The sequence below is a fragment of the Canis aureus genome, chromosome 27, assembly GCF_053574225.1.
Source record: "Canis aureus isolate CA01 chromosome 27, VMU_Caureus_v.1.0, whole genome shotgun sequence".
In the NCBI taxonomy this organism is placed as follows: domain Eukaryota; kingdom Metazoa; phylum Chordata; class Mammalia; order Carnivora; family Canidae; genus Canis; species Canis aureus.
In genome coordinates this window covers 32,704,682-32,729,818 of record NC_135637.1, presented here as the reverse complement: position 1 = coordinate 32,729,818, position 25,137 = coordinate 32,704,682, and the positions used below count along the sequence as shown (strand labels likewise).

Sequence of the window (25,137 nt, the reverse complement as noted above, 5' to 3'; positions counted from 1 at the left end):
ACCCTGTGGGCAATGGGGAGCCAATGAAGGTTTTATTAGGGGAGCATCTTTGTGGCTGCCTGCAGTGGAGTAAAGAAGCCACACTGCATGAAAGATGGTATGTTAGCCTGTACAGAGGAGAGGTGAGGAAGGCTTTGGGTTTGGGTGGTACCAGGGGGGGATGGAGAGAAGTAAACAGGTTCAAGGGCTCTTTGATGAAGCAGAATTAACAGACTTGCTGACCAATGAGATATGAAAGTGACAAAGAAAGAGGTGCCAGGTACAATGATAAGAAAGGCAAAGAGTATTATGGGAAAAGAGAGATGAGAACAAGCTGAATTTGAGAACCCTTTGAGATATGCAGGGGAAGACGCAGAGCAAGCAATTACAAGAGGTTCAGAAGAAAAGTCAGAGGGGATGTGGTATTTTGGAAATTATCAGCATGTAGCTGATGGGGTGAGAATGAACTTGATGACATGGAGGCTATGGTAACCTTGATTAGAGCAATTTCATACACTGGTGGGGACAAAAGTAAGGTGAAAACATGTTGAGGAGCTAGCATCAGAGAGGAAGGAGACAAGTTGCACAAGAGTAAGAAAGAATACAGTAGTTGCAGGAGGTAAGGAAGGGAGAGAATTCTTTTTCTTAACCTAGCAGAGATGTGAGTATTGTTTAAAATGATTTTATCCATTTATTTGACAGAGAAAGAGCACAAGCAAGAGGGTCAGAAGGAGAAGCAGACTCCCCAGGCTCATACCACGACCCTGGGATCACGACCTCAGCCGAAGGCATAAGTTTAACCAACTGAGCCACCCAGGTGCCCCAGATGTGAGCATTTTTAAATGACAGTGGGAGAGAGCCAGTAGACAGGGTAAAGTTGAAGATCTAGGAGAAGGGGATCATAGCCCGAGGCTAACACCATCTGTGACAGCCTATGGGGACAAGATCAAGGCCTCAGAGAAAGGGATAAACCTACAGAGATGTTCTGCTCACCTCTGACAGACAGGCAGCAGTAACAGAAGCATACTGGGTCTGCTATTTAATTCTCTCTTATTTTAGAAATCACATACATAAACAGGTACAAGCAGTTGTCCCTTTATTATTTCCCAAAACAAATTTAAAGGCAAAATAGTGGGCTTTAATATAGGAGCCTAAAAAATAAATAAAATAAAATAAAATAAAATAAAATAAAATAGGAGCCTAAAGAGCCAACTTCTCCTCAGACTAGTTCCAAATGGATGGATGCTCCTGCCAAAAACGAGTATAAAATCTGAAAAAAATAAAAAATCAACCACTTCAAGGCACTGAAGAGAATCCAAAAGCAGGCAGAAAAGGAAAAGAGTAAACACTGGGAAGAATGAAAGAACACAGGTAATTTCCCAGATTATGGCTATAGGCATGAGTATAGGCTCCGGGTAAGGCCATACAGGGGGGCTGGTAGGAAGCCTACAGCTTTACTGCTTTGAGAAGCAGAAGACAGATCTCAGGACAACCAAAACTGTTGAAAAGGGAGAAGAGTAGGGTGACAGCAGAAAGAATCACAAATTCTGTATATAGACTGCCCAAATCTCTCACTGACCTCTGAAAACTACAAGCACTCAGATTCCAAGGAGCTGAATTAAGGGCAAAATAACTGAACAGGTATTTAAGATGAAGAAAAAGAGGTGGGATGGAGTTTGAGGTGAGCCAAGGTAACTGCTGGCTATCAAAAACCAATTTTCTGCAGAGGAACAAAACAGAAAACAATTGCTACAACATGTGATTCACATCAGGCAGAATCCAATTCAAAACTAGTAGACATACAAAGAAAGACAAAAAAGCAACCCAGAGTCAAAACAAATAGAAACCTACCCAAAGATGACCCATGTTGGAATGAATGAGCAAAAGAGAATTTTAAAGATGCTTAAATAAGCAAATGAGACATCTCAGCTGAAAGAGTTGCAAGAGTGTGAAAAGGGTGCTCCCTGAGATGCAATATGTAAAGGCAGCCAAAAGCTGAACTTGGAGTGGACACTGAGAACACTCATTCCAAACACCAGCCCTCTCTAAACACAAGGATCAGTGGAACAGTCGGAAGTCTTCTGTGCACTAAGGAGCAGAGCAACTTAATAAACTGCTGTGGCACTAAGGAGGAGAGCAACTTAATAAACTGAAATCCAGCTCAGCTCCTGAACAGATCAACTCAAAATCCCACACTAAACACCTACCGGAAGGAGGGGCCCATGTCAAGACATAAAACCAATCTACTACTCTCTACAAGATGTTCAGCTTTCAACAAAGACGTCCAAAATACACAAAAAGCAAGGAAAAAACAGTATATTGAGTTCACCATGTCAAGGCACAAAGTAATCAATAAAACCAGACTCAGACATGGCAGAGATGTGGAACTAATAGGGCCTTTAAAGTCTATGATGAATATGTTAGCCTCTGATAGAAATAGTAGACAAACATACAAGATTAATTAGGCTTTCCTATTTGATCTCTGCTTAGAGTTTCCACCTTTCTGCTGAAATTAGACAAATAAAACTGTGAGAACCACGTCTCTGATTCTCAACTGAAGGCAAATTTGCCAATATGCCATTGTCTTCAGGCATTTTTCATTGTCATACCTGGGGCAGTAAGGTGCTTACCATCTAGTGGGTAAAGGCCAGGGAGGCTGCTGAACACCCTACAATGCACAGAACACAATGAATTTTACTAAGATACAAATTTTTTTTTAAAAAGTCAACCAGAATTGGGCGATGAGGGGATGAAATGCAGACGGAACAAAATTAATCTAATTGTATTACAAAAGCACGATATAACCATACTGAAAGAGCAGTGAAAAAGGGGGCTGACTTAAGTAGAAAAAAGGTGTTTTGACAGGATACTTTAAGGGTAAACACAAAATGAATTGTACTCACTGTATTCCCTAGATCTGCTTTTCACAAGGGTATGGTATAGCAACTTTGAAACTACTAGGCATGTATAGGAGGTTCAACAAGTAAGTATATTATAGACAATGAGAGCCGGGTTTTCCATTGTCAGGAGAAAAAATATACAAATAAGGAACAGGAAAAGGTCAGAACGCACCCTTTGGTGCTGACCTAGAGTCAGAGGCATCTGCGTAGTCATGGGTTTTCATAGATATAGAAATAACACTTACTTGTGTGTATGTATGCATGCGTTGGTATACATACAAAGTTTTCCTAGCTTTATCCAGAGAGGGAATGGAGGCAGTGAAACCTCAGGAGCAATGAGCATCTAGCACTCAGATCTTGTTTTCTAAATACTATTCTCTAATAAAAGTAACCAAGGCTCCTTGGAGAAGTGGTTGATTCTAGATCTGGTGCAGGAAAAAGAATAAATCTGGATCACCTTGTGGGTACCTAAAAGTAAGAAAGTGCTTTTGGAGGGTAGGGGGGGTGCATCAAAAGAGCAAAGAGTCAAATGTGAAAGAGTTCCAAATGGCTCCCAGGCTGGAATAATTTGAGCAACAAAGAAAGTAAGAGTAAGAGATTACAACCCAAAGAATACAATAAATACCCACGGGCTTATACTAATACAAATAAATGTTATAAATAAACAGTAAGTATAATAATATAAATAATTTCCCACAGAAAGAATGAGAAAACAGAAAATCACTGGTACGGAACACCACAGTAATAACTCCTGCAGGCAAAATACACAAACAGATGCTAAAATCAGTGAGAGAAAGTGTAAAGAGGAATAGGATATTTATTAATTACTAGTAGACAATCATTTTAACCAAGTGATCACGGCCAACATGGCCTGTAATAATATGTATTGACTCATGTGCCCCTGTTATGGTACCTGAGAAGGGCACCTCACTTCTGACACAGCTGTTTTCCCAACAGCCCATAACCTCAATGCAACCAAGGGAAAATACCACAAAAACGCATAGTGAGAGATATTCTAAAAAAGTAACTGGCCAGTATTTTTCAAAAGTGTCAAAGTCACGAAGACAGAGACTGATAAACCGGTAGGGGCTTTAATAGGCAGTAAGACAACTAAAAGCCAAGTGGGGCCCAGGATTTGATCCTGGAATTTAAAAAAGACATCAGTAGAAAACCTGGTGAAATCCAAACAATGTCTGTAGTTCAGTTAATGGTATGTTAACAATGTTTGTGATTTCTTATTTTTGTACCTGCCCTATGGCTGTGTAGGATGTTCATGTAAGGGAAGCTAGGGAAAGGTGTAAGAGGGCACTTTAATATTTTTGCAACTCTTCTGTAAGACTGAACTTACCTCAAGAGTTTAAAGACTGAGAGAGCACCTTAAATAAATATTGCAATGCATGCTCAAGTGCATCAACTGAGATTTACCTTGAGAAGCATTTAAAAAAACTAGATGGACTGAAAGGATAGAGGGATGGATAAACATGGTTAACTCAAATACAGCAAAATGCTATAGAATCTAAACAGTAGGATGTGGATACCCACCATACAGTTTCTTCCAACTTTCCTGTATGTTTGAAAGTTTCAGTAATAGTATGTTGGGAAAAAAATAGGAGCTTAGATACTCTAGTTTATCAAGACAAATATCAAAACCACAGAGAAAAAAAGGAAAGGGTTAGGGAGAGGGGAAGGTTTAGAAGTGAACGGGTAGACATTCATTAGACTATAAATACAAAAGAGTAGGATTTCTATCTGAATTTCTCCTAGGAATTTCCCCACTAGGGTGGGATCTAGGGCTGGGCTGGAATTTGACTTAGATCTACCCTCTAGAGAATGAAAATTGCTGTGAAACTTTTTAAATATTAAATAGAAAGCTATTTTTCTTTTACTTAACTTAGGCTATAACATTTAACAAAGATTTGGCTTTCTAGTGAAATCTTCTTTATATCACATTGTACGCACCTAATATTACCATAAACCAATGTCTTCAAAATACTGTGTTTTTAAAACTTTTTACATCTCTAGCCTCAAGTAATACAATTTATTTATTTTTTTTAAGTAATACAATTTAGATGATAAGAATATGAATTTATTTTTTTTAAAGATTTCACTTATTTATTTGAGAGAGAAAGAACGAGCAGTTCGGTGTGTGTGTGGGGGATGGTAAGCAGGAAGAGAGGGCAGAGGGAAAAGGGGAAGAAGAAGCAGACTCCCCACTGAGCAGGGAGCCTGACTCGGGGCTCGATCCTAGGACCCTATGATCATGACCTGAGCTGAAGGCAGAGGCTTACCCATCTGAGCCACCCAGGTGCCCCAAGAGTATGAATTTCTTTACAAAACATAAATACACTTGAATTAATCAACTTTCTCAGATAACCAAGTGTCTGAGCCACATCACAGGACAAAATCACCCTAAAACAGGGCAAAAACCCAGGCTCACCAACCATCTGCAACATTCAGCTGAGGTCTCTGCTTAACACTCTACTCTGGACCCTATAAGATCACACTGTGCAAGGGATCAGTAAAGACTTTTTCAACCACCTGTATCCATGTAGCTAGCAGGCAGATCTATCCTTTCCTGTTTATTAGGTCAAAAAAACTAATTCATATCCTATCTACAAAGTGTCACTGAGGTGGCACAATCATGACCCTAAGCCAATAATACCAACAAAAGAGCATCTGATCAGTTCATTTATAATAAGATTTCTCTGCTCTGAAATATTTTCCTGTAACTGACATATAAAGCATGACGCTAAAATAGAACAAAAAACCCCTATGCCTATTATAATATACTTAACTGGAAAAAACACCAAATTCTCTAATTTAAGTGTAGAACAAAAGGCAGCCCCTTTTAAATTTTCAGTAATGAAGCCACTGTAACTTTCAAAATAAAAATTATAGACTCTTCTTTGATTAACGCCATGGTAAAAGAAACAATCAAGGAAGCATTTTCAGAGAGGGCCTGAAAATCCTACTCTCTTTTCACAGTTTAGATAACCATGGTGGTTTTTTCCAACCAAGAATCACTTGGTTGTTCTTAGTTACATAAGTTGTTTCTTTCTCTAATGACTGTTTAAAATAAAAAATCACACTATCAACAAATTCTCAGACAAAAATTCACTTAAGTGTTTCCTGCTCTCTCCTGTATTTGCACTGCTTCAGCTAAGTCCCATGAAGGCATAATGGACTGAAGTGGAGAAGCAGACCAGCATTAACACACCCCCAAGAGCATTATCATTTGGTACATTACCAGATAAGAAAACAAGGGGAGCCAGGGAAAGGTTTCATTCAGCAGAGCCCCAGAAAAAAACATTTACTGTGTCAAAAACCTTGTCATACTGATCTTCCACACTTCCAATCCATACCCACAAAACCAAGGTAATAGGAAAAATTAAATAGTAATCTTTGCCCAGTTTCCCCAATTTGTCCTTTTTAAAGAATTACTTGGGATGTTTCTGAAAATGAAGTTTCTAAGCTCCCTTTCCTAGAGTCTTTGGCAATAGACCTGAGGTGAAGCCCAGGATTCCCTACTTTAAGAAATGACTCAGTTAAGTCTTATCGACAGGTAAATTCGAGAAACGCTGCTGGTATTCACTTTCCTCAGTAAACCTTGTCCTGCTGTAAGCCGATCAAGAAGAGTCTGGAAGGTAGCTACTGAAAGGGGAGAAGGCTCGGAGTCATTTCTCACTGGAGCATGGGGCATCCCTACCATCCTCAGAAGCCAACTGGGGCCTGAGGACTCAGTTTTATCTGATCTCTCCAGTTAGGGGTCTCTCCCACAGAGCTGTCACAGGCCCAAAGTTATATATACTCTCAAAGGCTATGGCATCCTGGCTCCAACTGTACTTGGTGCTGACTGCAGATCAAAAGGTTGACTTGATAGAACAGGGGAACACACAATAGGCATCTGAGTGGGGTTACTCCTTGGCTTCCATTTTTGTCCTCAGTGCCTACAGCCTTAATATGTCCAAAACGTAATGAGTGATGATGCTTTCTCACAACCACTTGTCAGCAGCTAAGCAAAATCCTAAACACTTTGGTGGCCTTGCAATGAACTAAAATCTTGTGTTTGGACAATAGAGAGCCATCTTTCTCTGCTACTTGTGCTACTAAGAAGTTCACACTTCTTATATTAACAGTAATAAAATCTAACAGTGAGCATTTACGGTGGACTAAAATCTGTGCTAAGCCCTTTACATGCTTTAACTTGCATTTCATTCACTCATCTCATAATTTATTATCAAGAGCCCAGCATGACGACAGGTGCTAAGATACCTCAGTGAATCAGATAGACATAAATCCCTGAATTCATGGACTAGGGAGGCAGACAATAAACGTTATAGACAAGTAAACTATGCAGTATTCCGCAAGGGATAAGTACTTAGTTAAAGTTTTTTAAAGGGGAGAGGGGTCCAGGAAAGGGGCATGGGGGGAGAGTTGGTTGACAATTTTAACTATGGCACTCACCAGCCAAGGGGGACGAGAGCAGAGCCTTGAAGGAGGGCCAGAGTGAGCCATGTGGACATGTGGCAGAGAACTCCAGCAGAAGAAGCACCAGTGCAAGGCTCCCTGGTTAAGAGAGTGCCAGAATGCCCAGGGAACATAAGGAAGCCTGTGTGGCTCGGCAGAGTGACCAGGACAGAAACATGAGGAGGCCAGAGAGGTAACCAAGGCCATGCTGGGAGGGCTGCAGGCCACTAAGAGAACTCTAGCTTTTCCTCTGAGAGAAACAGGGAGCTGGGGGAAGGTTTGAATAGAATGAAGTGTTCCAACTTCTATTTTTCAGGATTATGGTGACTGTAGGGTTAATAGATCGTGAGAGGGGTTAGGAATCTTTTGGCAGAAACCAGGTGAGAGATGATGGTGTCTTGACCAAGGAGGGGGTGGCAGAGGGAAGAGCAATGTTTGGACTCTGGATGAAGAGCCAATGAAGTTTCCTGAATAACAAAAGAGTTCTGTAACTTTGTGAACTGACAGATGGTAACTATACTTTTTGTGGTGATAATTTTGCAACATGTATAAAAATGTGGATCATTGTGTTGTGTGCCTGGAATTAATATAATGTTACATGCTGTTTACATTTCAACTAAAAAATTGATTTGATTGGGGTGCCTGGGTGGCTCAGTCAGTTAAGCATCTGACTCTTGGGATCCCTGGGTGGCGCAGGGGTTTGGCGCCTGCCTTTGGCCCAGGGCGCGATCCTGGAGACCCGGGATCGAATCCCACGTCAGGCTCCCGGTGCATGGAGCCTGCTTCTCCCTCTGCCTGTGTCTCTGCCCCTCTCTCTCTCTCTCTCTCTGTGACTATCATAAATAAATAAAAATTAAAAAAAAAAAAAAAAAAAGGCATCTGACTCTTGATCTCAGCTCAAGTCCTAATCTTAGGGTCATGGGTTCAGGTCCTATGTTGGGCTCCACGCTGGGCATGGAGCCTACTTATCTCTCTCTCTCTCTCTCTCACACACACACACACACACACACACACACACACTCTCTGACTTGATCATGGGGAAAAAAAAAACCCAAAATTTGCAGTATAAGGTCTAAGATAAAGAAGGGAGTTTAGGATGATTCCAAGGTTTCTGGAAGATAAAACTGCCATTAACTGAGATGGAGAAGAGAAATTACAGGTAGGACAAGATTAAAAAATGCAGAAATCTTCTGGACACACTCAGTCTGAGATTATTTGACATCCAGATGGAGCTGTCGAGTAGGCCACTGTGTATATGAGTCTACAGGAGAGAAAGAGGCTAGAGATATCAGTTTGGCAATAACAGTTAAAGCCATGAGAAAGAATACAGTAACAGAGTGAGTGCAGACAGAGAAGGGAGGTCCTGGGACTGAGCTCAGAGGTACACCACCATTTACAGGTCAGGAAGGGGGATCAAGCACAGGAGATGGAGGAACAGCCAGGGAGGGATGGAGAATACACAGAGTGTGGCTTTGTGGCAATCGAGATGAACATCCCAGAAGAGGGAGTGTTCAACAGGGCCACATGCTGCCTATAGTTCACAGCAGACAAGGACTGAGAGCTAGATTAGCGCACAACATCACTGATAACCTCCATCAGAAGCATCTCTGGTGGAATGGTGGGGGTAAGAGTCTGACTGCAGGGTTTAAGACCTGGGAAGAGAGGGATTTAAGAAGTTTGTGAATATTTCCAATTCACAGGCGAGGAGACAGTCTCAGGGGACAGGACGTACGAGGTCAGTGATATACACACTTGACACATACATAATCCTTAATGGATCCATCTGGGAAGCAAGAGAGGGAATGCAGTCAAGATTTAAAGAGAGACTTGACACCTTCCACTATTTTTTCCTTTAACAAGAGCACCTTCTGAGGGGAGAAAAGACCTCAAGTCATGAATGACGAATGTTCTAGAACCAAGAAGTAGGGGTGGAAGGCAAGCCCTTGTGCAGGGAAGGTAGCAGCAGCACTGTCTTGTGTACCATTATCCCTCAATGTGTGCACTCATCTGAGTATGAGGTATACCTGTGAATGGCAGGTAAGGGGCCAGTCCCACCGCCAAACTGAATACCTCTTACACAGGTGCTCCCTGGAGCCCACAGAACATCCTCTAGGTTATTTAAGGGACTAATTCTCATAAGTCTGCTTATTTCTTCCCCATACCTGCTAAAACCTTGCAGTCACACGCATCAAGGCTAACTGCCATAACCAAGAAAATGCACAGAGCAACACAAGGAGGTGACCAGTCTACATCAACTGAGAGGAGCCCCAGGCTCCTGAGGGGCATACATTTCTGTTAACCACGTCCACACCTACCCCAAATTAAGCGTGCACTTCACAGCACCATGCCCCAATGCCACAAACCATTTTTCTAGTGTACTTCAGCACCATGCAGGAAGAGGCAATATGGAGTCAGAGAAGGAACTCTGACCTTGAAAGGGAGGAGACATGGGTTCTGGTGCTGGCTGGCTCTACCATAAAAGCTGTGTGAAAACGGCCAAGCCCCTTTTATAAGTACGTAAAAGAATGGACCTCATCCGGACTTCGTGTTTCAGAGTTCCAGTGTCCTCTTATGGACAGAGCACAGAGGTTAAAAGAATGGGTTTTGGAGTCAGGCTGCTTGGGTCTACTGCTCATTAACTATTTTATTTAACTTTCTAAAATCTCATTTTTAGTATCTATAAGATGTGGATAACAGTACATATCCCACGAAGAACTATGAAAATAAAGTGCCTAGTAATGGCGTGCACTCTCCACTACCTATCATAATAGTATGAGAAAGCTGTATTCCAAGATGCATTCAATAACTAACTCCCTATCTGCAAAGAAGACATATTATTAGTAAGCTTCTGATAAAGATGTATATCAGATCAGCTGAAGTCATGTCAAGAACAAAGAAAATCACAATTTAGTTAGTAAAAAAAGCCAGAAGATTCAAAAAATTAAAAGCAGAAGTGAAATACTGTGACATATGAGGTATACCTTGAACAGGGATCTCCCCATAGTTTGGTCTCTTATCTGACAGCGCTGTCAGAGGTTTGGATGTAGATATTGGTCCACTTATGGAATGTCTCTGAAATCATAAGATACACAGTGTCAATGTTAGGATAAATCTAGAGCTGGGACCCACAAATAAAGTCAGTGTTGCAGAGAGTAATATTTAGTTATGAATCTGCATCATTCTTTCCATACTATTATAGTAAGACTAAAACACACACACACAGACACACACACACACACACGGATATAATGTGATCAATATACTATTTTAAAAATTCATACAGAAATATCCCCCTGTGCCCATTACTCAGTTCTCCCCAATGGTAACGTTTATACCACACTATCACAACTAGGATACTGACACTGATACAGTCAAGACACAGAACAAGGATGGCCCTTTAATAATTATACCTTCCCCCCCTTTCCCAATTCCAGAGCACTGACTCCTGGCAACCACTGGTATTCTGAGTGTGATCTCATTATTTTGTTTAAAGAGAATTCTTGGGGCACCTGGGTGGCTCAGTCAGTTGAGCATCTGCCTTTGGCTCGGGTCATGATCTCAGGGGTCCTGGGATCAAGCCCTGCCTTGGGCTCCCTGCTCAGTGGGGAGCCTGTTTCCCCCTCTCCCTCTGCCTGCCACTCTGCCTGCTTGTGCTCTCTGTCTGTGAGAAAGAAAAAAGAAAAGAATAGAAAAGAAAATAATTTGAAAAAAAAAGAGAATTCTTAACTATTATGCACCAATTGGCGAAATATGGAAGTGTTCCTACTAAAAGGGACCCAGTAAAACATATCATCTAATTCAGTGCCACTACGATGGCTTTGCCACTGGCTTCCTCATCTCCGGTCGGATACATGCATCCTCTGCGTGCAGCCACAAGTATCTGCCACAAATACTTAAAATCTCTCAGTTCCTTGGCTTCATCTCCTGCCACCTCTGTGTAATGCTCAAATACCACTAAACTATTCACTTCCACACAGACCATGGTGTTTACCATCACTGTCCTTTCTGTCACGCTTATTTTCCCGGCTTTTCCCTAGCCCTTTTTTATCTAGTCAACCTCTAACTACTCATTTCATATTCCCAGCAGAAAAGTGCAAGGTTCAGCCTCTTCATATCCTTACCAACACTTAAAGACTGCCTTTAATTTTAGCCATCCTAAAAGGTACATAGTGGGATCTTACTGTGAATCTAATTTTTCCTTCCCCAGCAACTAATGATGTTGAACATCTTTTCATGTGTTTACTGGCCATTTGTGCATCTTCTCCTAGGAAGGGACTTTTAGGGATGCCGGGGTGGCTCAGTCAGTTAAGTGTCTGCCTTCAGCTGGGGTCATGATCCCAGGGTCCTGGGATTGAATCCCACATCACGAGGGGGTCGCCCTTCTCATCGGGGAGCCTGCTTCTCCCTCTCTCTCTCTCTCTCTCTCTCTCTCTCTGCCCCTCCCACTGCTTGTGCTCTCTTATTTTCCCTCAAACAGATAAATAAAAAAAAAAAAAATCTTAAAAAAAAAGAGAAAAACTTTAAAAATCTTTTTGTTCACTATTTATTGGTTTGTCTTCAATCAAGTTGAAGACATCTTCTTGGAATACAGTGTTTTGACAGATAAGTGTACTGTGATTACATTCTTCTGAGTCTAGAACTTATCTTTCATTTTCTTAATGTCTCTCAGAGAAGTTTCAAATTTGATGCCCATTTATTAATTTTCTTTCATGGCTCCTTTTTTTTGTGTCCTAAATAGAAATCTTGGCCTTCTTGAATGATTTTCTCTAATGTTTTCATCTAGAAGTTCTGTAATTTCAGCTTTCCCATGTAGGTCTACAATTAATTTTTATAAATGCCATTACATAACAGTTGTGGTTACCTCAACCGTTATTTTTTTTTTTTTCCATATGGATTCTAGCTATTCCAGAATCCTTTGCTGGAAAGGCAACCTCTCTCCCATTGAATTACCCTGGCACCTCTACTGAAAATCCATTTACCTATTTTCTGGATTTTCTATATAATCCACTGGTATGATGTCTACATTGAAACTTACATCAGTAAGTGCAGCTGCTGGTACTCTGGCTATTTGTGGGATAGGGAGTTTATCAGCTTAATGAAGATTTCATATAAACAAACAAATAAATAAACTTAGTCATTACCCTACTGCCTTGATTACTCTAAGTGCCTAAATCAGGTAGTATACATCCTCCAAAGTTGTTTCCTTTTGTATCCCCCAATGCTTCGGATATTCATGATCCTTTGCATTTCTACACAAATTTAAAATTGTATTATCAATTTCTACAAAATAGCATGCAAGACTGTCACTGGGATTGTGTTGAATCTACAGATCAATGTGAGGGAGAGCTGTAAGATAATAATATTGAGTCTTCCAGTCCATAAATATATCTCTCCATTTATTACTTAATTTCTCTCAGCAATATTTTATACTTTCCGTTATACAGATATTGCATAGCATTTTATTAAATATACTGCTAATTATTTTGATTTTCAATTGTTCACTGGAGTGACTAGATCTAAGAGAGAGCAAGAAGAATCCTCAAGACAGAAGCTAATCTTTTTATAACCCTACCTGGTGACATTCCACCCCTTTTCCCATACTCTATTTTCATCAGAAGTGAATCACAAAGTCCAGCCAACACTCAAGAGGAGTGGATTCCATAAGAGTGTGACTTCTAGGAAGTGAAAGTCACTGAGAAGCATTTCAGAGGCTGAGTACCCCAGTTACTTATGGATCTCCTTGGCCCTTTGGAGGTTAATTTTTAAGGTCTTTTAGGGCAGGTCTAGCATCTATTTACCTGTGAGCTGCAATGCAGTTCTACTTTATAGTGTGGCCCTAAGGGGGTCTCAAAGGAATACTCCAAGTATTCCAAGATTTCTCCATGGTGACCAGCAGGAACTCAAATGATTCCCTGCCCTGTACCAACTATGGGAGGAAGTGTTTACCTGACAGCTCCCTGGTAATTCTTCTTTCCTGAGAAACTGTTCTGACTTAGCCTTGTGGGGGTTCACCCTGTGCCCGTGCAGACTGGCATTCAAGCAAAGACTCACAGGGATGCCTTTGCGGAGGCCCTTCCTGTGTGTAGTTTCCTCCTCCCAGGTCCTCTGCCCTGAAGGTTCTAGCACTCTCATTCTTCCTGAACAATGATCTGTGTCTCTTCAGACCCATCTAGTTCCCCCTTCCTGGCCCCATCTAGCTTCATCCCCTACTGCATCACCATGTGGAACCTCCCAACAGGAAAAGTAAGAGCCCAGCAGGACTTTCTCCATTTTTTTTTTTAATTTTTATTTTTATTTATGATAGTCACAGAGAGAGAGAGAGGCAGAGACATAGGCAGAGGGAGAAGCAGACTCCATGCACCAGGAGCCCGACGTGGGATTCGATCCCGGGTCTCCAGGATCGTGCCCTGGGCCAAAGGCAGGCGCTAAACCGCTGCGCCACCCAGGGATCCCCGACTTTCTCCATTTTTAAACTTTTATTCAAAAACCACTGTCTCCTACTGCCTGTTGTACATGTCTGAATATAATTGCTTCCTATAATTTGGCCAGTGTTTGAGCTGCCTGAGGTGGCAGGGTAATCCAGCCTGTCACTCCCTCACCACCAGCAGTAGAATTCCCACTCAGGGAGTTTTGAAAAACTAACAATCCCAATCTTAGGCCCTATTCCCTAGAGATTCTCGTTCACTAGGATGAAGCCTGGGAATCCATGTGTTTAAAACCTCTCCCACATGGTTTTTATGCACAATTAGGTTTGAGAAGCATTGTGCTAACTAACCAAGTACTAAAAAGCTACTGAATGTGACTTATAATTGTTAACTTTTTTCAAGTTAGATGAGATTTTTCATCTACTATCTTTACAAAGATATACAAAGTCATGCTTTGAATATTAAACTTAACCAACAAATACCACTTAAAGAAATTTCACCTTATTTGAAGTTTATATTTTACATCTTGGGGTCTACAGAAAAATTTGATTAATAGTGAGCCTATAAAAAGCATTAAATCTATAGTGGGATTGGAATTCCCTTGCCTTCCTTGTAAATTAAGAGCATTAAACACCTTCTATACACATGCAAATGCAGAACCATTGATTTGTAAATTACAAATGCAGAAGGACTGTACTTTTACCCTAAACTGCACACAGGAAAAAGTTAAAAAGTAAAAAAAAAAAAAAAAAAAAAAAAAAAGGTTAAACAAAACACAAAAAACCCCAACAGATTCACTTGTAAAATACATGGCCACTAGTTAACAAAGCACAAAAATCTCCACTGAAAAATAAAATGCCCCCAAACCCTATTTTAGTTTTAGGGAAGAGGTGTGGCCAAGACTACCCTGTATCAAAGAGTACTAGGTTTAAGGCCATTTTTTCTTTGGCTACTCTCACTTACATGGAAAAACTCTACCACAGCCACTGTTTCCAAAAGCACCTGACCAACAAGGGCACAGTGAGAGGGCCTCATGAGCACGACAGAGCAATAGCCTTCTGTCTTGTTGTGGTCTACATTTCCATAGTGACCAGAAAAGCGACCTCAGAGATTTGTTGAAATGGACCAGCAATGCCCTTGTGCTAGACTGCTAGAAAAATGGCCCATATTGAACCTTCTGCAGAACCTTTCCACTCTGAATCTGGACTAGCATTATGACGTGGTTGGAGCTTGAGACACCACACCACGAACGAACCACATGGAGAGAGTGGCCCAGCCATCCCTGCTGAGCCCAGCCCCCAGTCCACCCTATGGCTAAGTGCAGCTGCAAGAGTGAGCCCACACAAAGTCAGCAAAGAACTGCCTAGTCAACACAGAAATGTGAAAATTTCTGTTCTAAACCACTAAGCTTTGAAGTGATATGTTAGGTAGTGGAGGCTGACACATGCCAACTACATACTCTGATGGTGCCTGAAGCCACACTGCCCAGGTTCAAATCCCATTTTACCACTTCTTCATTATATGACCCTCAGCAAGTTGCTTAATCTTTCTCGGCCTCAGCTGCCACATGTGAAAACTAGTGGTAAGAATAGTACCTGATACCAATAGAGCTGTTGTGAGGATTAAATGAATTCACATCATAAAGCATTTGGAAGAGTGTAGAACACATAGCAAGTGCTCAATACTTGTTAGCTATCATTATTACTAGAGACTTTCAAAAGACTAGTAACACAATGGACATTTTCATAATATATCTCAATTAAGGATATTTACATGATTTTACAACCCTAACTACATTCCTCACAAGGTGTGCCCCCCTAATGTAAGTGCAAAGGACTTTTCGGAGGACAGACTTCCAGATGCTAAAGACCCCACAGCCTCTACAGTAACAGACACTTACCTGCATAGGTGAGACTGCTGCAGCAGGAGGGGTTTTCATTGGACTTGGACTTAAAGGCGTGCGAGGAATCGCGGCCGCAGTAGGGTTTGGTACTACAGAAACAAACAAACATTGAATGTATCATGGTAGAGTGGAAACTTTCATAACTGGTCTCCCGTAAAGGATCCCCCAGACCATTCAATGCTCAGGCTCCCCTGGAAACTGTTCTGACTGATGCCTAGCATCTATGGCACACTCACAGCTGTGCCTGGCAGGTGATGCTTCTCCTGCCACTAGGTGGACTCTCTGTTCCTTAGAGTAGTTGTGTTGATTCCCAACCTGATTATGCCAGTCATTTCGTTTTTGCCATTTCATTAATTTAGGTAGTTAAAGAGCTCCACGAGCCAATGAAATATAAGTTCAAAAAACCCAAGAGGAGTATTTCTGTAACTGCATCAGGCGAGAAGCCTAGCCCACGGTCGGTGTGCATTCCACGAAGGAACACTGGAAAATAAAAACAAACAAAAATGAAGGAACACTGGGCTCCCATTCATCTTTTCTCATCTCTTCCTATGGGGTTCATCACTTTACTTCACAAGTACTTTCTGATTTGCATTTAATGCATAGATGTACAATTATTCACTTACTCCTCCGTATCCCTCTTTAAACTATGCAAAAGTAAGATCCATAATTTATTCACTTCCAGATACTTAGGCTTGGCACAGATTTTGGTAGAGGGTGCATAAAAAATGGTTATTTGTTTGAAGCTAAATTAAAATCAAAATGGGACACAAAGACAAAATCAGGCATGTCACACAGTGGGGAAAAGATGAAGAAGTAGATCATGGTGGACCTTTTTATGCAACCAAGTACTTATATTTAATTTGCATCTATTTTTAGATGCATTCTTTTATTGAAATAATATTCACATAATAGGGGTGCCTAGGTGGCTAAGGGTCTGCCTTCAGCTCAGGTCATGATCCCAGCCAGGGTCCTGGGATTGAGCACCACATTGGGCTCCCTGCTCAATGGGCAGTCTGCTTCTTTCTCTCCACTGTTTGTGGTGTTTTATGCATTCTCTCTCTCTCAAAAAGATAAAATCTTAAAAAAAAAAAAAAAAAAAACCTCACATAGTAGAAAGTAAATAATTTTAAAATGTACTTAGTTCAATGGCATCTAGTACATTCACAATATTGTACACCCATCATCACTTCTACCTAGTTCCAAAATATTCCAGTATCTGTTAGGCAATCATTCTCCATTTATCTCTTCCTCAGTCCCTGGCAACAGCTAAACTGCTTTCTGTCTCTATGCATAGACTTACCTATTTTCCATACTTCATATAAGTGGAATCTTATAACACACAGCCTTTTGTGTCTGGCTGCTTTTACTTAGCATGTCTTACACATGGTAGTATACATCAGTACTTCTTTCATTCCTTCCTATGTCTGAATAATATTCCATCAGATGGATATACCATATTCTGTTTAACCATTGATGGACATCTGGGCTGTTTCCACATTTTGGCTATTGTGAATGATGCTATCATGAACACTCACGTACAACTATTTGAAGACTTCTGTTAACTACTTTTGTGTATATAATTTAGCAGTGGGACTGCTGAGTCATTTAGATATATCTTGTAAAATAATGTTTTTAAAAAAGATCGGAATAGAGCAGATTTATCTTTTTGCATTAAAGCTCATTTCATTAATATTCTGAATAACTACATGACTTTAAATTTAGTAAAGCACTCCATTATCATTTCATTTTAGAAGCACAGATTTTTGTGAGCCTTTCTTTCATTTTATCCCATCATATTACCCAGAGGTAGCCATTAACAATAGTTCCAAGTGCATCATCTTTCTTGTACTTTTAATGCAAAAGTCTATGTACTTAAAAAACAAAATGAGATCACACTATATAATACTGGTCTACAACTTATTACAAAGGACTGCAGTATTTTATACATCAGTACTTCGAAATCTACCTCAACCTTATTAAAAAATGCACGGTATTCTATTGTACTAATGGGTCATAACTGACTTATTAATGTTTTTAATGGGCACTTGAGCAATATCTAGGTTTTCAAACAATCCTATACTGAAAACTGTGTATATCTGTATCTATATGTATATCTATATATCTTTATAAACTTGTGCCTGTATGATGTATAAGAACTTCAGGATCTATGAATATGGCATTGTAAATTGGAAGTTACTGTCTTCCAAAATATCTGTATCAATAGTGTAAGTATGTAAGTGACTTTTGATCTGATTTTAAGCCAAAGAAAACTAATTTGTGTGTAGTCATAGAATACAGATTATAGAAACTCTACTATTATTTAAGTGAATTAGAATAAAGCCTGTCATGAAGTTTAAAGAATTTTTAAAATAACTTTTAGGACACATTACATTCAGTTATTTTTCTGGAAAAAAAAATTTTTTTTTAAGGATTTATTTATTTGAGAGAGAGAGTTAAGCTAATTCTGCACTGAGTGTGGAGTTCAACCCGAGGCTTAATCTCATGATCCTGAGATCATGACCTGAGCGAAAACCAAGAGTCGGATACTTAATTAACTACCTCACCCACGTGCCCCTCCACTTTTAAAAGATTTTTTTACAAAGATTTATTAAAAAAAAAAAAAAGAGGGCAGCCCGGGTGGCTCAGTGGTTTAGCGTCACCTTCGGCCCAAGGTGTGATCCTGGAGACCGGGGATCGAGTCCCACATCCGGCTCCCTGAATGGAGCCTGCTTCTCCCTCTGCCTGTGTCTCTGCCTCTCTCTCTCTCTCTGTCTCTCATGAATAAATAAAAAAATTTAAAAAAAGAAAAAGATAATTATCTGAAAGAGAAAGAAAGCAATCTCCCGCTGAGTGCAGAGCCCGATGCAGGGCTCAATCCCATGACCCATAAGATCATGACCTGAGCCAAAAACAAGAGTCAAACGTTTAACCGACTGAGCCACCCAGGTAACCCAAGATTTTATTTTTTTAAGTATTCTCTACATCTAACATGGAGCTCAGACTCACAACCTCAGGATCGAGAGTCATGTGCTCTACCAACTGAGCCAGATGGATGCCTCCATTTAGTTTTTTTTAAAAACGACATCCCTGACAGAACATGAGAGACTCCTAACTCTGGGAAACGAGCTAGGGGTGGTGGAAGGGGATGTGGGTGACTGGGTGACAGGCACTGAGGGGGGCACTTGATGGGATGAGCACTGGGTGTTATTCTATATGTTGGCAAATTGAACACCAATAAAGAATAAATTTATTAAAAACAACAACAACAACAACAACAACAATAAAAAAAACGACAACCCTTTCCCTTTCCCAAAGCTGAGGGGGTTAAAGAGATAAAAAGGAGCCAGTCACTTGAAGGTGGGAAGAGTGAGCTTCCAGGTAGAGAAGATATGAAGCCTGTGCTATATGAACCCTGGTCTGTTTTGGGACCTAAAGTCTAGTGTGGTGGGAGTAGAAGAAGGGCAGGGGAAGAGTGGCTCAACTGCAGTAAGAGGAAGGCAGGGTCAGATTATGCAGGCATCTGGGGATCTGAATTTCATTGTAACTATAATAAAGCAATTAAAGGAGTTTAAGCAAAAGATCTTTCTGTCATGAAATGAAATGGAGAGACTAATTAGGAGGTCACTGAAATTAGAAGCTGATGGTGGCTTGTACTAGCAGTTGATTGTGTGCTAGAGATAGAAGCAGACAGAGCAAAGATGTGCATGCTGGAGGCTAGATCCACATGACCTGTTAATGGATTAGATGTGGAGGTGAGAAAAGAAGAAGGATTTAAGGGAGACGGAAGATTCCTGAATCTCTGATTTAAGTAACTGGGCAGGAACACAGGGGAAGCCTGAAGCTCAGGGATAGGAGTGCAGTTTTGGACATAAGACATCTGGGAGATACCTGAGTGTCAATGTTAAGGAGGCCTTTGGATTTATACACCTACAGGAGTTCAGAGGAAGGGAAAGGACTGAATTCATACATTTGGAGTTTTCAGGCATTTCTTTTAGAAGACACTCAAAGCCCCAGAACTACATGAAGACATTTCTGTGAGAGGCAAGGCACCAAGTCTGAGAGCAAGATCCTCTGAAGCTGAATAGATCCCAAGTCTCCTAAAATTCACCTGATAGTAAGACTAAGTCATTAATGCTACATGAAATTTGATGAGGCTCAGAGAGTAAGATGGTAAAGAATACCAAACCAGATCAGAGAACAGATGGTAAGTGAATGACAACTGCCTGCCTTTAGCATAAGATATAAGAAATTACCTTGTGATGCACTGTCAAATGACTTGATGAGGGTTTTCACCGTAGGGGTTGGCTCAGAGGAAGTTGAGGACCTTCTACTCAGTCCCATCCCTTGCCTTAAGGCTGCCAAATCTCTTTCAACAGCATTCATGTAGTTGTATACCCGGCCTCGCTCCTCCTCTTGCCTGAAAACGATAGTGAAATCAGGCATTTTTACACATATACTAGCAAATACACATTTTTACCTCCCTACTGAAAAGCATTAAAAAGTATCACTTTTAAAAAAGACAATATTAGTAGAAGCTGAGTAAATTACCTAGTCTAATATTCTCATTTGTTTCATAAGTTCCAGGAAATGATATTAAAATTTTTATATCAGGTTGTACTAAATAGGCTTAAAAGTAACCATCAGAATCCATTTTCATCTGAGTAAGTGTAAGGTGAGGACATCGGTAATCAATTAGCAGTAAAATGGAAAGTGGACTAGCCAAAAAGATCCTGACAGAACTGTGGATCTTGAGGTTCTGTCCTGCTCTAAGGAGTCTGGAAATTCACCAGTATACGGATTATTTATACTGGCCCTATCTAATATGCCATGCATAGATATGGAAATACAAAAGAAATGAAATCAAAGCTCATATTCTTAAAAAAAAAAAAAACAAAAAAAAAACTCTGCTGTAGTTTCCAAATAGAATTTCTACAAAGGAAAAAAAAAATCTGGGCCCATATTAGTAACATGAGTCTCCGAGATGCTCAGTGTGATGGATCATGAGTCATCTAAAAAAATCAATTACATTTTATTTCTGGCCAACTCTAATTTACTGAGCTAACACATCAGTTTTTATCTGGAACGAGATTTCAGTTGCAGAGTTTGTACATGTCATATAACCATCAAGTAAGTTTATAGGGGGACAAAATTAAGCCAGTCCTTGGGAAGATGGTAGCTATTTGGTAGCTATTGACTCTTCTGACAGTTTTTTTTTCCTCCAGATCTACCATAAGGTCTCATGCTTAGAAGTTTTAACAAAGACTCTTTAACAGTGATTATCAGACCTTTTTGGCCTTGGAGCCCTTTTCCACTCTTTTTTTTTTTTTTTAAGATTTTATTTATTTGAAAAGAGTGACCAAGAGACAGAGCATGAACAGGGGCAGAGGGAGAGGGATAAATGAACTCCCTGCTGAGCAGGGAGACGGACAAGGGGCTTGATCCCAGGACCCCAGGACTATGACCTGAGCCAAAAGCAGCTACTTAATCAACTAAGCCACCTCCCAGCCTTTCCACTCTTAAAAATTACTCAAGATCCCAAAAAGCTTTTCTTTATGTAGCCTATGTCTACTGACATTTATCATAATGGAAATTTAAACTAAGACATATTTAAAATACTTAATTCATCTAAAAACAAAAATAAACCCAGGACTTATCAGTATAAAATATTTTTATGAAAAATAATTATTTTCCCAAACCAAAAAAAAAAAAGGAAGAAGAGGAAGTAGTAGTAGAAGAACAGCAGCGTTTTTACACTTTTGCATATCTCTTTAATGTCTGGCTTAACAGAATACTGTTACATTCTCATTTCTTCTTCTGTATTCAATCTATTCTGAGGTTAAAAAAAAAAAAAAGAACAAGGCTAACAGATACACAGCAGTTGAAAAAGAAAAGACTGTTTTAATGATCTTAAATAATTGTGGCTTTTTAGACAACCGAGGCCATTTTCCTTGATACTATACCAAAATATAGTAAGTGGTAATTACTTAAAAGTTAGTTGCAATGTGGAATTTGAAACCATATAAATAAACTTTTCCTACTCTGTCCATTAAAAATCCTCTAGTCTATCTTATACTTGAAATGGATCTTTTACCGACATGTGACTGTGTAACATTACGCATTAGTCATACTGAAAATATTGGTTTACTGAGTTACACGAATTTTCCAAATGTTGACATCTGTCATTATATGATTTATTATTTAAAAGTCACATTTGTTAATATCACCAATGATCTCATCAGGAAACTCTTTAAATATACGAAGCTGCCAAGCTTGTGATGGCAGATACAAGTTTTCTAAAATCCTAACATTGACTTGAAAGCCCACATTTTAGCACTGGCAACAAATACAGTCAGTTGTTTTCCTTTCCTTTCCCTAAGAGTGACAGTCTCTCTTAATTCATTTTTAAGGAATATCTACCAAATAGCAAAGTCTAAATATCTATTGTTTGTTAGTCAGAAAACAGCTTAAACTAAAATAACCACAGAGCACTCTCCTTGAGACAACCTCATGCCTGGATATACAATAATACAGCGGAAGTGCTTTATGTATACTTCTCATTCATCACAAGGAATGCTAAATAGAGGGACGCCTGTGACTCAGTGGTTGAGCATCTGCCTTCTGCTCAGGGTATGATCCCAGAGTCCCAGGATCGAGTCCCACAACGGGCTCCCTGCATTGGAGCCTGCTTCTCCTCCCTCTGCCTATGTCTCTGCCTCTGTCTCTCATGAATAAATAAATAAAATCTTTAAAAAAAAATTTAGAAAAAGGAATGCTAAAAAGAGTATATATACTCAAGGACCAAGATTTAGTAAAATTAATTTACTGCTTCTTCAAGGATATCTTTAGGACCTGATGGAATGATTCTTCAAGAGAAGAATCTCACTCAGGTTACCTTTAGAATGAAACATTTCCAGGGGTGCCTGGGTGGCACAGTCGGTTAAGCATCCAACTCTCGGTTTTGGCTCAGGTTGTGATCTCAGGGTCCTGAGATCGAGCTCCCAAATGGGCTCCCGCACTTAGCACAGAGTCTATTTGAGATTCTTCCTTCCCCTCCTTCTGCCCCTCCCCACCGAGCACTCTCTCTCCCAAATAATCATTTTTTAAAAAGAATGAAGTATTTCTGATACACCATTCCTTTAACAGTATACGGAAAAAAGGTAATGTAACATATGAGTCTTTTACCAAGTGGAGAAACAATAATCTTCCACTGCATTCCATGTTCTACTTAAGGAAACCAAAGAAAAATGTTTGTTTATTTTTTAAAGATTTTATTTATTTATTCATGAGAGACAGAGAGAGAGAGAGAGAGAGAGAGAGAGAGAAAGAGAGAGAGGCAGAGACACAGGCAGAGGGAGAAGCAGGCTCCATGCAGGGAGCCCAGTGTGGGACTTGATCCTAGGACTCCAGAATCACACCCTGAGCCAAAGGCAGACACTTAATCGCTGAGCCACCCAGGCGTCCCTGAAAAATGGTTTAGTAATACTTTTCTTTGGACCATACACTAGAGCTAGGCAACAATAAAACACGATAACTTTCCAACAATATCCTGTTTTAAGTGAGCTCCACACCCAGCATGGGGGCTTGAACTCACGACCCTGAGATCAAGAGTCAGACGCCCAACTGACTGAGCCACCCAGGCACCCCAAAAATATTTTTCTAAAATTTTTCCTATGTCTACCTAAGAATTAGTTAAAGTGGTGAATAATCAAATACTTTTTTTATAAAGTTAACTCTATGCCCAACTTGGGGCCCCAACTCATGACCCCAAGATTAAGTCATATGCTCTATTGACTCAGCCAGTCACGTGCCCCTGAATAACTAAATTCTCAATAATAACTTCAACACAAAAACTACTCCCCACTACTCATTAGATGGAATCTCACTGAGGAACTCAGAGCATATCACAAATGTCATCTCACCTAATATTTTATATTGGTTCCCAATGATTTCTGTTAGATGGGAAAAAGTATTACTATGGAGATTCAGAGTGTTGTAAGTATAAAACAAGTGAAAACTCCTCAAAGTGAGTAATGGAGAAAAACTCACTTCACATTCTTTACTTGGGTCTCTAATAATATTAGTTATTAAAGTATACTTATCATTGCCCTGGTCACTGTGCAGAGAGATCTCCTTTAAGCCTTATAGTAACACTGTAAAGCAGGTAGTACGGTCTCCATGTTAACAATAAGCAAAATGAGGCTTTGGGAAGTTAAGGGTCCTAACCAAGATCACACAGCTAATAAGAGGCAGAACTAGATAGGAGTCAAGCCTGTCTGCCTCCACAGTACACATTCTTAATCAGAGGCTATCAATCTAAAGAAAAGTAACAGCTGGAGTGTGGTGATACAGGAAAGGAGGGAACTAGAAGGTACCTTGTGCCAGGGACCATTCGGCCGTTTCCCCCTCCCCCAAATTGTTTTTTTTTTTTTTTTTTAAGATTTATTTATTCATTCAGAGAGAGCGAGAGAGAGGCAGAGACACAGGCAGAGGGAGAAGCAGGCTCCATGCAGGAAGCCCGATGTGGGACTCGATCCCGGGTCTCCAGGATCACACCCCGGGCTGCAGGCGGCGCCAAACCGCTGCGCCACTGGGGCTGCCCCCAAATTGTTAATTATGGATACTGACAACAACTCTGAAAGATCCATATAGACTGCTATTTTACAGGTGTCATAAAACGAGGCCAGAAAAGTTGAATAACTTCCACTAGGATCCACACTCACACTAGAGTCAAATTTCACATTCTTTCCATAATACCACATCATAAAATTGGGATTTTAAGTGTTCTCTATTAAAATATAAGTACACAATTGGTTTTTCAAAACATACTTGCGTGACTTTATTTCCTCCAATTCTTTTGTGAGTTTTTCATTTTTTTCTTGAGCCTCATGTAACCGGCGCTTCAGATCACCAATCTCCTCTTGGGCTTCAGATTTAATGTCATTTGCAATGACCACAGCAGTCTGGAGATCAGCTTGAAACTGCCGCCATTCTGCAGATTCTTCCTACATTAAAAAACTAAATTTTTATTTCCAAAAGAGAGCAATACTTACTTAAAAATAATAAAATTTGTTTATGATTGGACTGTAATGCACGGTCCCAAATAATGATTAATTTCTTTTAAATCCCAGAGAATTGCTATTATTATTTCTAATAGGTAACAGGTAATACAATTATTAGTAGTGAACTTGTTCTTAATGAGGAAGAGACTTTCTGTTGATCTGCCTGCTGAGGCATCAAGCACCAGAGTGCTCAATCAATATTAATGACAATAATGTCAAGCCTCTCTTCCTTATGCAAGTTTGTAAGTCTAATGAAAATAAACACATCATTCAAAATTTATAGCACTTAAAAAAAAATTTATAGCACTTTACCTCTGAAAAGCTGAAGAAAGTAGATAACGGTGTATGAACCATACTGTGAGATTTTATACTGAAAAACTATAAATATCTTGACATCAAAAACT

General features: G+C 40.0%; 1 protein-coding gene across 7 annotated transcripts in view; it reads right to left on the bottom strand.

Annotated features, from left to right (window-relative positions):
- The window catches only part of SPECC1L (sperm antigen with calponin homology and coiled-coil domains 1 like), a 132,066-nt gene that overhangs the window by 40,097 nt on the left and 66,832 nt on the right, over positions 1-25,137 (bottom strand). For all 7 annotated transcript variants that reach the window (XM_077874485.1, XM_077874492.1, XM_077874486.1 and 4 more), the window contains 4 exons: positions 24,501-24,676; positions 19,928-20,091; positions 15,672-15,763; positions 10,328-10,418 (listed from right to left, as the gene is read on the bottom strand). In XM_077874485.1, coding sequence (XP_077730611.1) covers positions 10,328-10,418; positions 15,672-15,763; positions 19,928-20,091; positions 24,501-24,676 — 523 coding nt within the window. The remainder of the gene's footprint in view (positions 1-10,327; positions 10,419-15,671; positions 15,764-19,927; positions 20,092-24,500; positions 24,677-25,137) is intronic.